General features: G+C 38.7%; 1 protein-coding gene across 2 annotated transcripts in view; it reads left to right on the forward strand.

Moving 5' to 3' along the window:
* The first annotated feature begins 2419 nt into the window (after nucleotides 1–2419).
* Nucleotides 2420–12991, forward strand: part of MCMBP (minichromosome maintenance complex binding protein) — a 43647-nt gene continuing 33075 nt past the window's right edge. Inside the window, exon 1 of one of the 2 annotated variants that reach the window (XR_012132986.1) lies at nucleotides 2420–2774. Coding sequence is in view for 1 of the 2 variants with exons in the window: in XM_037011255.2 (XP_036867150.1) it covers nucleotides 2717–2774 (58 nt within the window). In the remaining variant the exon portion in view is untranslated. The remainder of the gene's footprint in view (nucleotides 2775–12991) is intronic. The other variant, XM_037011255.2, reaches the window with a different exon arrangement.

Consider the following 12991-nt stretch of genomic DNA (forward strand, 5'->3'; position numbering starts at 1 on the left):
GCTATATTTCTAAATGAACATGATCACATCACCACCTCTAACTTTTCCTTTTCTCCCCCTTTGCGTTCTGTGTTGACTTCCCAGATGAAAGATGAAGACTTCTCCTTTCGATCTTCTCTGTCCTTATTACATAAATGAATCTTTCTCACCCTTTTAGCCTTCCACAAAAGTTAAATTATAATGTTGGTTAGATCAACAAATTTTAACATTTTGGGGACTATGTAAACACTATTAATAGCCATGTCATATAATAAGGTGAGATTATTTTAATTTTTCTGTACAAGTTTTTGTCTTCCTAAACTAAACACACTTTTCCCTCACACTTTTCACCTAGCTCTTATTTATCTTTCAAGTCCTAGTGTAATGCCACATTTTCTTTACTGGCCTTAATAATCACTTGCAGACAGGGTTACTCAATACCCTCCTTAAAAATACTGACTTGAGGTTGGAGGGGGAGGGGGAAGTGCCATTACTGATGGTGGGGGGAAAAAATCTTGCTATAGAGATTGTACCCTCATGGACTCTCCCTGGGCCACTTACACTTTCGTAACTACTTAGTAGTCATTTCCACATGTCATGCCACAGAAAAATTAGAGGGTGAAATTATTCACATTACAAAACAATCACATTTCAGAAGGATCAACTGTCTAAGCAAAACAAGTAATTGTTTATAACTCACTAAATACTGTACACAGGGAGGAATTAAAAGCTGAAGTGTGCCTAGCTACTGATGAATTGGTATCCAGCTGCAACTTCATATTAAGCAAACCTGAAATTATGATTTAAAAGCAGGCATTTTCAAGCCATACATTTAATTTGTGTACTACTGGGCACGAAGTTAAGATATGCGATTTCTCCATTCAGTGTTAAGGGGTTGGCAACAATCTCTGCTATGGATGAATGAATGAACAAAGTAGTGGTAATGTCCCGGATTTAAAATTCAGTTTTCTCAACTCACCCAAACTCACAAGAGACAGATGTCAAATCTAGGATGCCAATTAATTAGTTAACAATGAGAAATATAAATCACCCCCCTTTGCCCTACGGAAGGCTTAAGATATGAGTTCAGTTCTTGTTTTTCAGCTCCCCACTTTCTAGACTCCACTGATATCACCCTCCTTCTGTTAACAACACCTTATTTTCAGCAGATGAGACTAGGGTTTTCTCAGATGCATTCCAGACCTACAGGGAACACAGTTTCATTATTGAACTTGGATGTTTTCCAGAGTTGCTCATTAAAAGGTTACCATAGGTTTGACCTTGTGTGTATGTAGATGCCCACCATCTTTATTCTGAGGCTATCCTCAGACACACCTTCTGCAGGAACCTCTCCAAGGCTCCCTGGTTGTTTCCAGCTTCTTTGAAGGGGTGGACCAGAGTGTTTTCGCAGTTATGAGCTTGGCTCAAGTAGGAACTTGTCTCAACCGCAGTGTCTAAGATGACAGCAATGGGAGTGTGAAAATTGGTAAGAGGGAAGCCTCACAGAGGTAGAGTTGGGAGACTGCAGGAGGAGCTCCCAGGCCCTACCACTCCTGACCAATTGCATAACCTCCCCGCCACTTCCCTCATCCCTCCCTTGTCAACAGCACAACAAAGACAGCTTTCCACCCACACTACACTATTTTGGCTACTTTACCACCCAGTAAGAGGAAGGAAGAGTTTCTGCCTGCCCTGGCAACAGCCCAGCCAGTGAAAGACTGTTATTACAACTCAGCCAATGAGCAGTCAAGATAGGTGAGTTTCCTCCAATGGACTTTTTGCTTAAAACAGTCCCCCAAAACTCCCCCTTTCTTCTATGAAAAGTCCTCTTCTGCTTTGTCCTCCAGACACGCTTGTGGTTTTACCATTGCATTCTTGTCGCATATTGCAATTCTTTGCTGTTCCTGAAAAAGCCCACTTTGCTTGTAAAAATAACTGACAGCTTTATTCTTAAGCTTGGAATCTTTCAAAGTCCCCCTTATCTGAATGTTTCCAGCTGAGGGGAAAGTCCCTACGTAGGGTTTCGGGCCACATACCAGAGAACAGTTGCCACCAGGAGATGGGCGTGCACCATAGGCTGCTTCACCCACTAATTTTGCCCAGAGATGACGCTGTGATTTCTTTGAGCTTGTGCTTTCAGGCTGCTGCGAACTCTGACGTATGCAAGGCCTCGCAGTGGGTAATCAATAAACCCGACTTCGGGAGTTTGCCCCTTCACACTAACACGGGGTGCCAAATGGCACCACGCCGCTCTGGCTCTCAGAGGCGGGCCTCCGCGCGTAAGCATCGCCGAGGTCGGACGTGCCGTTCTCTTTGCCCGTCTCCAAGATGGCGGCCGCCCCGCCGCCGCGTCGCGGCCACGCCCCACCCAGGCTGTCACCCCCGCCCCCGCGATCCGGCCCGCCCCTCCTCCCGCCCCTCGGGGCCGCGCAGCGCGCTCCCGGCGCCCCTCCCCGCGCGAGCTCCACCCAGGTCGCAGGCAGCGCGGTCGGCGGCGCCTATTTCCCGCCATTGTGCGAAGTAGAGGCTGGGGGCCCGCACGCGCCGCCCGCCAGTCGCCAGCAGTTCCTTGTCTGCCTCCGCTACAGCCGCCGTTCCCAGCGCGCGGGAGGCCGGGCGGCCCGCGCCCCAGGATCACCCTGCGTGGGAGGGCGCTCCCGGCGAGGAGCGGCCGAGCCCGCGAAGAGGACCCGCGGCGCGGGACGCCGGGCCGTGCCGGCCCCGGCCCTTCGGCGAGATGCCCTGTGGGGAGGATTGGCTCAGCCACCCGCTCGGGATCGTGCAGGGATTCTTCGGTGAGTGGCGGCGCTGGGCGCCGACCGCGCGGGCCGGCGAGTTTGCGGAGCCCGGGGCTCGGCCCCACGCGGGGCTACCTCGAGGGCTCGCGCCGCCGAGACGGCCAGGCGGGCCTGCTCAGCGGGCGCCGAGACACCCCGGCCCGGCCGCAGGTGCTTCCCACCTGCCCGACTCGGGATTCGCGAGCTCCCGAGGTTACGCTGCGGGAGGCGGCCGTGATTGCCGGCCTCGCTCCCTTGGGTGGCATCACTGGGGGCCCGAGCCCCGCATGCAGCCGTCCTCCGACCGGTCCTCGGACCTCCGGGAGGCCCCGCAGAGATGGGGTGAAGGAAAAGCACTTTGCCTGTGGGAAGCCTGCAGGATATTTCAAAACTTCCGGTGTGTCGGGGGAGTGCTCGCTCGCGGCAGAAGTTGGCTCTAACTACTGTATTACACGCATCCTTTCTTTTCAAGATAAGACTTGGTGTAAGAGCTTAATTTTTCTGTTAGCATGACTTTAAAACCTGCCCATCAACACATCTGCTCTTGTGCCAGAGCTAGCCAGAAATGTTAAACTGCTCAGATGAGTTCCTACACAGAAAGCTTGGAATGCTACAGGCACGCTTAGTACCTTTTACTTGTTACTGTTAATGCTGCTTTTGTGCTGGGGTATACGAAGGAAAATTTAGATTTGTTTGCAGTAAATTGGGCATTTTGAAACCCTCCCCCGCAATGTCTTTTTACACGTAGGTGTGGTTGGAGGCAAGTCCAACCAGAAATCACTGTAGATCGTAGCACCTGACTTGTCGGAAGGGAAGGTAGAGTTGTAGGGTGGGCTTAGCTCGTTTAAGACATCGTGGGACATTAAGTGAGAACGCCGAGTAAGAAGCTAAGTAGTCCCTAGCAGCCAAAACCACGGGCAGAAAATGTATATTATTTCTTGTAGGAGAGACTCACCGCACAACTCTTCATTCATTTTCCCTATAATTTGAACTAATTTAGTTACCTGGTTTCCCGAGCTGAAACTAGGAGGCAGCAAATCAGAAGACGGTCCGGGTAGGCATCAGGATTAAAGCCACTGAGCACTGACAACCTGATAAAGAAGAAATGAAAAGCGATGTATATATCTTCTAAAAAGGTGGGGGGGGAAATCACTGTATATTCATCAAGGGTGCTTTAAGGAAGAGCATATATCCCTCCAATAAATCCATAACTGATGTCCAAAAATAATGGCCCCAAAATGTGGAGTGAAGGTTAAACCTGCACAGTTGGTTTGCAAGGGTGCAGATGCATAGATAGTTTTTAGAAAAATCCTTCAAAAGTAACAAGTTTTGTTGCTTATGTGGTGAAGCTCCAGTTACTGAAACTTAGAAAGTTCATGAGAAATACTCCATTACTGTAGTCTTGCTGTATAAGTGAGATAATTTTATTTTGATAAAGATTTGAATGTATTTGTATGACATTTTATGTGTGATCTTAAGGGCACATCTCATTAGTGCAGAGAAGGTATAATTTGGATATTAAACACTGACTTTACAGTATTTTGTAAATTTTATGAATTGTTGTGGGAAGACCTGGACCTTATTGATACACTCCTCTTAGAATGTCTTATTTCCCCATATAGGTTGTGTCTTATAGAAAAGAAACTAATACTGTCTTAACAGTCATGATTTTTGTAAAAGCGATCCTGAAAGATAAGTATATATTTTTGCTATATTTTCCTATCACTGTGAATATATTTAATACCTTTATAATAACAGCATTACCAGTAAGTTTGTGTGAGGAGTCAAGTCAGGTGTTAAACTTGTAAACAGTTTTTGGTTTAGTAGGAAGTTGTTTTAAAGTGATTTTTTTCCCCAGATAGAAAAGTAATGTATGTCTGTTGTGGTTTGTAAGGCCTTTGTTAGCTCTACCCGTCTACCTCTCAGACTCATCAGTACATTCGCCCTCATTTTTAACCCCGCCTTTAGGTTCTGCCCTGGCTGTTTACTTTGCTTGGTTCCTGCTTCCCGTTTCACTTCCACTTTCCTGGCTAACTCTTTCTCTTCCTTGGGAACCCCTAGCTCCCTGTTACTGAAGGTCCTGTGTGTCCTGGAAATGAGCATGTAAAGCATTGTTAAGATCACTGGTTTCTTAGGTTCCTTTCCTAGATTTTGTGAATTCAGAGCCTGCTGCCTTATTCACCAGTGTGCCCTCATTGTCTAGATTACACCTGTCCAATGAAAGTATTCAGTGAATGTTTGTTGAACAGAGGATCAGAAGTGGTGTCCATTGGGATGGTTACTACAAATCTCAAACTTAGGACAGCCCTAGTGGACCTTACATTGATTCAGAGAATTTGTGATCATACCAGGTATGAGTTATTTTCACATGCAAATTATAATTCTTTCTTCTTGGTTCAGATAAGAAACTTTGAAATTCTGTGAATGCTCAATCATAATTATATGAGTCATAATTCATCTCTGTGAATCAGTCTGTGTTTTGAATTTGTATCTGTCGTATTACAGTTGTTCACATGTTTTTTTCCCTGTAAGTGTTCATAAAGTGCCTTCAGTCTTTCAGTTCCAGTTTAAAAGATTTTATGTACAGGGCATTGAAGTCCAAAGGCTTAAATTAAGATTTAGAAATACTTCAGTTCAGCATATCTCTGTGGGGCTCTTGTTATGTGCATAAAGTAGTGGCTTAGTCCCCACAGTAATTGTTAATTTAGGGACACATATCAAATTGATGACCTTAAACAAAGGCAGGAATGTTAAGTTTAAAAAAGTTTTGTATGCTTCCTTTTTTTTAACTCATTTTTTATTTAAAAGAAATTTCCTTACTTGAACTGATAACTGTTAATTTCAGAATATGTGGGAATGCTTATCAACTCTAGTTTTCTTTCACTGTTTTCTCTTTTGATTATTGGTTGAGTCAAGATCATGAACATTCAAAGTACTTTGGTTGAATCTAACAACTAAAATAGACTAGCTCATGCAAAAAAGATCAGTAGTGTGGGAGGAGGGCAGGGAAGAGTACTTTATCACTAGCATTTTATAGAATTTAAAGCAATAATAAAATCAACTGAAAGTCTACTTTTCTGTTGTCACCATGATTCTAAACAGATAATTCACCCCCTTTTATCTGTACCCACTGTGTCTCACTCCTACCATCCAGCCCTTGGTAGGCACTAAAATAGAGGAATTTGTTGTAAGGCTACAGAACCCAAAGGCAGAGAGAGTGTCTGAGTATCCCAAGAGACTGCTGAGTAGAGTTGAACTGGAAAACTAGCGGGAATCCCAGCACATCTTCTCAGTTTTCAACCTTAGGCTATGTTCTCTGTACAAGAACTTTGTCTAACTCAACCACACAGCTCCCAAATCCCCTGTTCACAGTCCCAACCCACAGTAGTTAAAGCATCTTTTTCTTAATGCCAGATTCTCGGTTTAGAGCATCTGATTGGCCCAGCCTGGATTCAGGAGTACATTCATGTGCCAGTCAGCTCTGACCCGGGCACAGAGTTATGTGGGACACTGATGTCTGTTGAGGGCCACACCTCAGCAGTGGGGCAAGTTCTCAGAGAAGAATGGATTGGGCAGCTGTGGCTAAAGACATAAATGCATACATATGAATTTTAAATTTGTAAATAATTTGTAGGTTACAAAAAAACAACGTGATGGTATTAAATGAAGAGTAAAAGTGTGCTCTTACCCTGCTGGAGTAACCACTTTTAATTGTTTCTGCTTTTAGTTCTTTTTTCTTTGCAACTTTTCTCATTGAGATATAACTCACATAACATAAAATTCACCATCTTAAAATGTACAATTCACAATGGTGTGCAACTGTCAGCACTATCATTTCTGTCCCCCAAAAAGAAACCCTGTAACTGTTACAGTCACTGCTAATTCCCTATATCCTCTGGCACTCACTAATCTACTTCTGTTGATGACTTACCTATTCTGGACATGTCATGTAAATGGAATCATACAACATGTGGCCTTTTGTGTCTGGATTTTCACTTAGCATCGTATTTTCACGATTCATCCATGTATCAGCATTGCCTTCTTTTTATGACTGAAAATGCTATTCCATTGTATGGATAGTACCACATTTTGTTTATCTGTTCTTCACATGTGTAGACACTGGAAGGTTTTTGGCTATTGTGAATAGCGCTGCTACAAATACTTGTGTACATGTTGTGTGAATACATGTTTTCACATCTCTTGAGTTTATAGTTAAGAGTAGTATTGTTGGGTCATATGGTAATTTGATATTTAATTTTTTTGAGTAACTGTTGAATTGTTTTCCGAAGTGTCTGCATTATTTTATATGTCCACCAATAATGGATGAGGTTTCCAATTGCTTAGGTCCTCTACAACACTTATTATTTTCTGTTGTTTTATTGTAGCAGTCTTAATGGGTGTGAAGTGATATCTCAATTGTGATTTTGATTGCATTTCCCTAGTAACTAATGATAATAGCATCTTTTAATATGCATATTGGCCATTCGTATATCTTTTCTGGAGAAATGTCAATTCAAACCCTTTGCAAAATTTTTAATTTGGGTTTTGTCATTTTTTGTTGAGTTCTTTATTCTGTATACTAGACCCTTATTAGATATATGATTTGGAAATCTTTTTTCCCATTCTGTGGATTATCTTCTCACTTTCTTGATAATGTCTGAAAGCACAAGTGTTTGATTTTGATGAAGTCCAATTTATCTTTTTCCCTTGGTTGCTTTTGGTGCCATGTTTCAAAACCCACTGTGTAATGGGAGGTTACAAGGATTCACACCTATGTTCTTTCTAGGAGTTTTATAGTTTTAGCTCTTACATTTAGGTGTTTGATTCATTTTGAATTAATTTTTGTATAGGGTTTGAGATAGGGATCCAGGTTCATACTTTGCATGTGGCTATCTACTTGTCCTGCACCATTTGTTTTTAGTTTACTTTTTGCATTTACTAGTTTATTATAAAGGATATTGTAAAGTATATAGGTGAATAGCTAGATAAAGAGGTACAGAGGGTGAAGTCCGAAAGAGTACCTCCTACAGAAACTTCTGTCTTCTGGGAACAGGGCTACCCTCCCAGCATGTAATATATTCACCAACCTGGAAGCTCTCCAGCACCTTTTGTTGAAAAGACTGTTCTTTCCCTACTGAATAGTTTTGGCACGTTTGTCAAAAAAATCATTTGACTGTAGATGTGTGACTTCACATCTGAACTCTCAGTTCCATTGGTCTATATATTTATTATGTCAGTATCATTTTGTCTTGATTATTGTAACTTTGCGACAAGTTTTGAAATCAGGAAGTGTGCATCCTCCAACTTTGTTCCTTTTTGGCTCGTCAGAGTCCCTTGCGTTTCCGTCTGAATTTAGAATCAGATTGTTCATTTCTGAAAAAAAGGCAGTGAGCATTTCGATAAAGATTACACTGAATCTGCAGTGCTTTTAGTTCTTTTGGTAATAGCAGATAAGGTTATAGACCTCCAAACCCAGACTTATCATTGAGATCATACTCTGGGTGCTTGGCTGAGTGGTCATTTTTTTTAAATACCTCCCTTTTTTCTACTACAGAATTATTTTCAGTAATAATCATGAGGTGAAACTATACACTAAGGTATTACATATTTAAAATTTGATCCAGACATTGCCTCTATCCCCTTCTTCTCCCATCCACCCTCATTTGAGAATTGTGTGTGTGACTTCCACTGTGTAGATGGTGTTTCTTGTTGGTGAGTTCTGCATTTCAGATTTGAAATGATTTTATTTTAATTATATGATTCTTTGAATTAAGAAGAACTTTCCAAGTTCCTGCAGGACAAAAAAGCTCAACTATTTACTCAGTATTTATATCAATGTAATGGTTTGAATGTTGATCTTTAGGTTATAGTTTGATATAATAATATTTTATATATACAATTGTTTGGTGACTTATAGGTGAATTCTAATAAAATTGAAATATCTGCAAAAGTCCCAAGTTAGGCAATTCTCAAGTCATGTCACTGATGTTTGTCACTAATGTGTTTTCTCAATTTATTCTTTAGTTTAAAGCAAACAACAGTGAAAGAATATATTTGAGTATTAAATATACTATTCAAATTCAGTAAAGTATTTCATCTATGAACTAAAATTTGCACCTACTGTATCTCATTTCACATTCTTTCACTGTTTTAAATACTGAGCATTCTGAACATCAACTGTAACAAATGTACCACTCTGGTGAAGGATATTGATAATTAGGGGAGGCTATATGAGGGATAATAAGGGGTATGTGTTTTACACGTTTGTCCATAATCATGGTATAATACAGAACAGTTTTACTGCCCTAAAAAATCCTCTGTGCTCCAGCCATCCGTCCCTCTCTCCCCTCTAACCCCTGGCAATCACTGGTCTTTTTATTGTTTTTCATAGTTTTGCCTTTTCCAGTGTCATATGGTTGTAGCATGTACCATTTTCAGATTGGCTACATTACTTCTTTCATTTAGTAATATCCATTTAGGTTTCCTCCATGTCTTTTCATAGCTTAATACTCATATCTTTTTAGCACTGAATACTCTGCCATCATTTGAATGTACCACAGTTTACTTATTCATTTGCCTACTGAAGGACATTTTGGGTGCTTCCAAGTTGTGGCAGTTACTAATAAAGCTGCTGTAAACATCCATATAGAGTTTCTTTTTTGTGTGAACATAAGTTTTCAAGTCCTTTGAGTAAATACCAAGGAGTGTGATTGCTGGGTAGTAGTACGTTAAGAGTATGTATGTTCAGTTTTGTAAGAAATTATCAAACTGTCTTCCAGAGAGTGGCTGTGCCATTTTACATTCCCACCAGCAATGAATGAGTGTTCCTGTTCCACATTCTCTCCAGCATTTGGTGTTGTCATTTGTTCTGGATTTTGGTGTGTAGTGTTCTCATTTTAATTTGCATTACCCTAATGATATATAATGTGAAACATCTTTTCATATACTTATTTGCCACCTGTATATTTTCTTTGATAAGGTGTTCAGAGTTTTGGCCCATTTTTTCATTGAGTTCATTTTCTCATTGTTGAGTTTGAGTTGGTTGTTCTTCAATATTGTGTTGGTCATTAGGATCTCTTGCTTTTCCATATAAACTTAAGAATCAGTTTGTTGATACCCACAAAATAATTTGTTGGTGTTTTGATTGGAATTGTGTTGAATCTGTAGATCAAGTTGGGAAGAATTGACATTCAATATATGGGTCCTCCTATCCATGAACATGGAACATCTCTCCATTTATTTAGTTCCTTCATTTTTTTCATTAGAGTTCAGTAAGTTTTCCTCATTTAGCTCTTACATTTTGTTAGATTTATAGAGAATTTCATTTGGGGAATGCAAATCTAAATAGTATTGTTTTAAATTTCAAATTGCACTTGTTCATGGTAGTATATAGGAAAGTGATTGACTTGTATATTTTTGTATAACCTTACTTCTTACAACCTTGCTGTTGTAACTTACTAGTTTTAGGAGGGTTTTTTTTGAGTCTTTTGGATTTTCTACATAGAAAATCATGTTATTTGTAAACAAAGACAGCTTTATATTTTCTTCTCTATCAGTATACCTTTTATTTCTTTTTTTTCCCCCCTTAATGCATTAGGACTTCCAGTACAGTGCTGGAAGGGAGTAGTGAGAGAGAACATTTTGTCTTGTTCTCAATCTTAATGGGAAGCTCCTGGCTTCTCACTTATTTTTAATTCTTCTATTGCTTTTCTTCTAAATTTAAAGGCATATTCTAAAAATCTGTTTCCCTCCAACAACTTTAGGTACAATTTCAGGACTTTTACTTGATGAGGAAATTAGTGTCTCTATACTGCCCTTCATTGCTTCTACCCAATTTGTGTCAGTCATTGAGTTACAAAAGTTCATAACACTTTTACACTCTGTAACTACAATTCCTTAGTGCTTTGATTGTATTAAAAGGTTAAAAATCTAGTGAATAGCCTTTATAATGTGATTGTATAATTTTTTTCCCTGAAGGATATACTAGGGTATTTAGACCATTAGGGAAGAAAATGTAATCTGTCATTAAATTATTTTTCTTTAAGGACAGTATTTCAAGAATCAGGGTCAAATCTCTTATATCAAAATTTATTCTCAAGCCATAGTTTGTCATTTTTCATCATAAGATAGGTTTTATACTTTATTGAATGTTTAGTTTTTTATTCTTTTGGGTGGTCATATTTTTTTTTCTTTAATGTTATAATGTGGTAGATTGCACTAATAGGTGTTCTGATAATAAACTCTTCTCATGTTATTGCAGTAAGCACCACTTGACTACTATCTCTTTTATGAGTACTCCATTGTAATGGTTTATATAGGATTTTTGAATCTTTATCTTTTATGAACTTGGCCAGAAACTGCAAAATTATATGGACTTGGAACTTTAAGGGGTTGGGAAGAAGAATCAGCTAATGTTTCTTTTATTTTTCTCATACTGATATTAGACATATAATGTTCTTTGGTCAATTTGTGATAAAAAAAGAACTAAGTCTTCCAGTCTTGTGCCAAGTTTGGCAATTAGCATTCTTTCAGAAATTTACCCATTTCATCTGAATTTTCAGATTTATTAGTATATGGTTCATAAGAGTTTTTAGTATTTCATCTGTAGCATTTCTTCTTTTTTCCTATTAGTATTGTTTTTTATTTGTATCTTATTTATTTGTGTGATTGTGTTCATTCTTTGTTTATATTATCTTTTCTTTTTCACCTGAATAAGCTTACCAGAAAATTTGTCTATCTTAATATTAATCATTTGTATTGGTGTTTTTGCCTTCATGTCATTGATGTGTGCCCTTAGTTTTATTTCTTTTCTTATTCTTTGAGTTTGTTCTATTTCTCTTTACTAGTTTCTTAAGTTGACTACTGATACACTCATCTATTTCCATATTCTTTCTTGGTACTTGATAAATGTATTCAAAGCTGTAACTTTCTCAATACTTATTTAGTATTCCACAAACAGTTAACTTGTTTTGTTTATTATTGTCATTAATGGATTTCTTTGTTATTCATCTGTTATAATTTTGTAATTACAAATTCCTCTCTAAATTAAGGATTATTTGGTAATGTGGGTTTGTTTCCTAAATTCATACAGACATGAGGGTGTTGATGTTTTAAGCTTTCCTATATTGAGTTGTTGTCACATTTTGGATAGAGCATATACATCTGACACCTATGGAGGTTTCCTCTATGACTAGTGCATAGAACTTTTGTGACCATTACACATACTAAAAAATACACTCTGTGTTTAGATGTATGTGTATATTGGGGAGCTGATTATCCTATATCTGTTATATATATTTTTGTGTTTTGTGCTTGATTTACATTTCTGAGAGGGCTGTATTAAAGTCTCTAATTGTGATTGCTGTTTGGTTTGTTTTTCTCTTTAGTTCTAAGAGTTGTTTATGTACTTTGAGGCTATGCTTTTGGGTGCATGTTTCTTGTATTTTCTTGAGCAGTAGTGTGTTTAAATTTGATTTACTTATATTTGTATTATTGCATTTCTTTTTATTGAACAGAAATTTTACATCATTTTCACTAAGTTCTTCCAACATGTTATTATGTCATTTACTCAAAACTGTTATGGTTTTGTGGATGTTCTTCAATGAATTCTCCAAATGATTCCTCTAATTTGTGCCAGTTTTTTAGGTTTATTGCTTAATTGTCATGTTTGGGGTTTTTTTTCCATTGCATTCATGAGTTAATTTTGTTTCTTGGATCTTATGTCTTCCTCTTTATTGGATTCTCTTTTTAAACTTTAAAATATTTTTAAGAAAAGTTGTGTGAAAGGAGAGTAAGAGATATATCACATAATGATAAAATAATCAATTCACCAAGAAGACATAAATGTAAATTCACCTAACAAGAGAGCTTCAAAATATGTGAAATAAAAACTGACAGAAATGAAAGGAGAAATAGGCAAATCTGTAATTATAATTGGAGATTTTACTACTCCTTTTTTAGTACTCTATAAAACTAGTGGGTAGAAAATTAGCAAAGATACAGAAGAACTGGACACCACTGTCAACCAGAACACCACTCAACAACAGCAGAGCAAATGCGTGTGGAACATTTACCGAGATAAGTCACATCCTGGGTCATAAAACACATTGACCTGAAAGAACTGAGATCACCAAATACGTTCTTTGGGCATAATAAAATTAGAAATCAGTAACAAAAAGATGACAAGAATATTCAGACTTGTGGAAATAACACCTCTGAACAATTTATGGATTGAA

Source organism: Manis javanica, chromosome 7 (genome assembly GCF_040802235.1).
Source record: "Manis javanica isolate MJ-LG chromosome 7, MJ_LKY, whole genome shotgun sequence".
In the NCBI taxonomy this organism is placed as follows: Eukaryota; Metazoa; Chordata; class Mammalia; order Pholidota; family Manidae; genus Manis; species Manis javanica.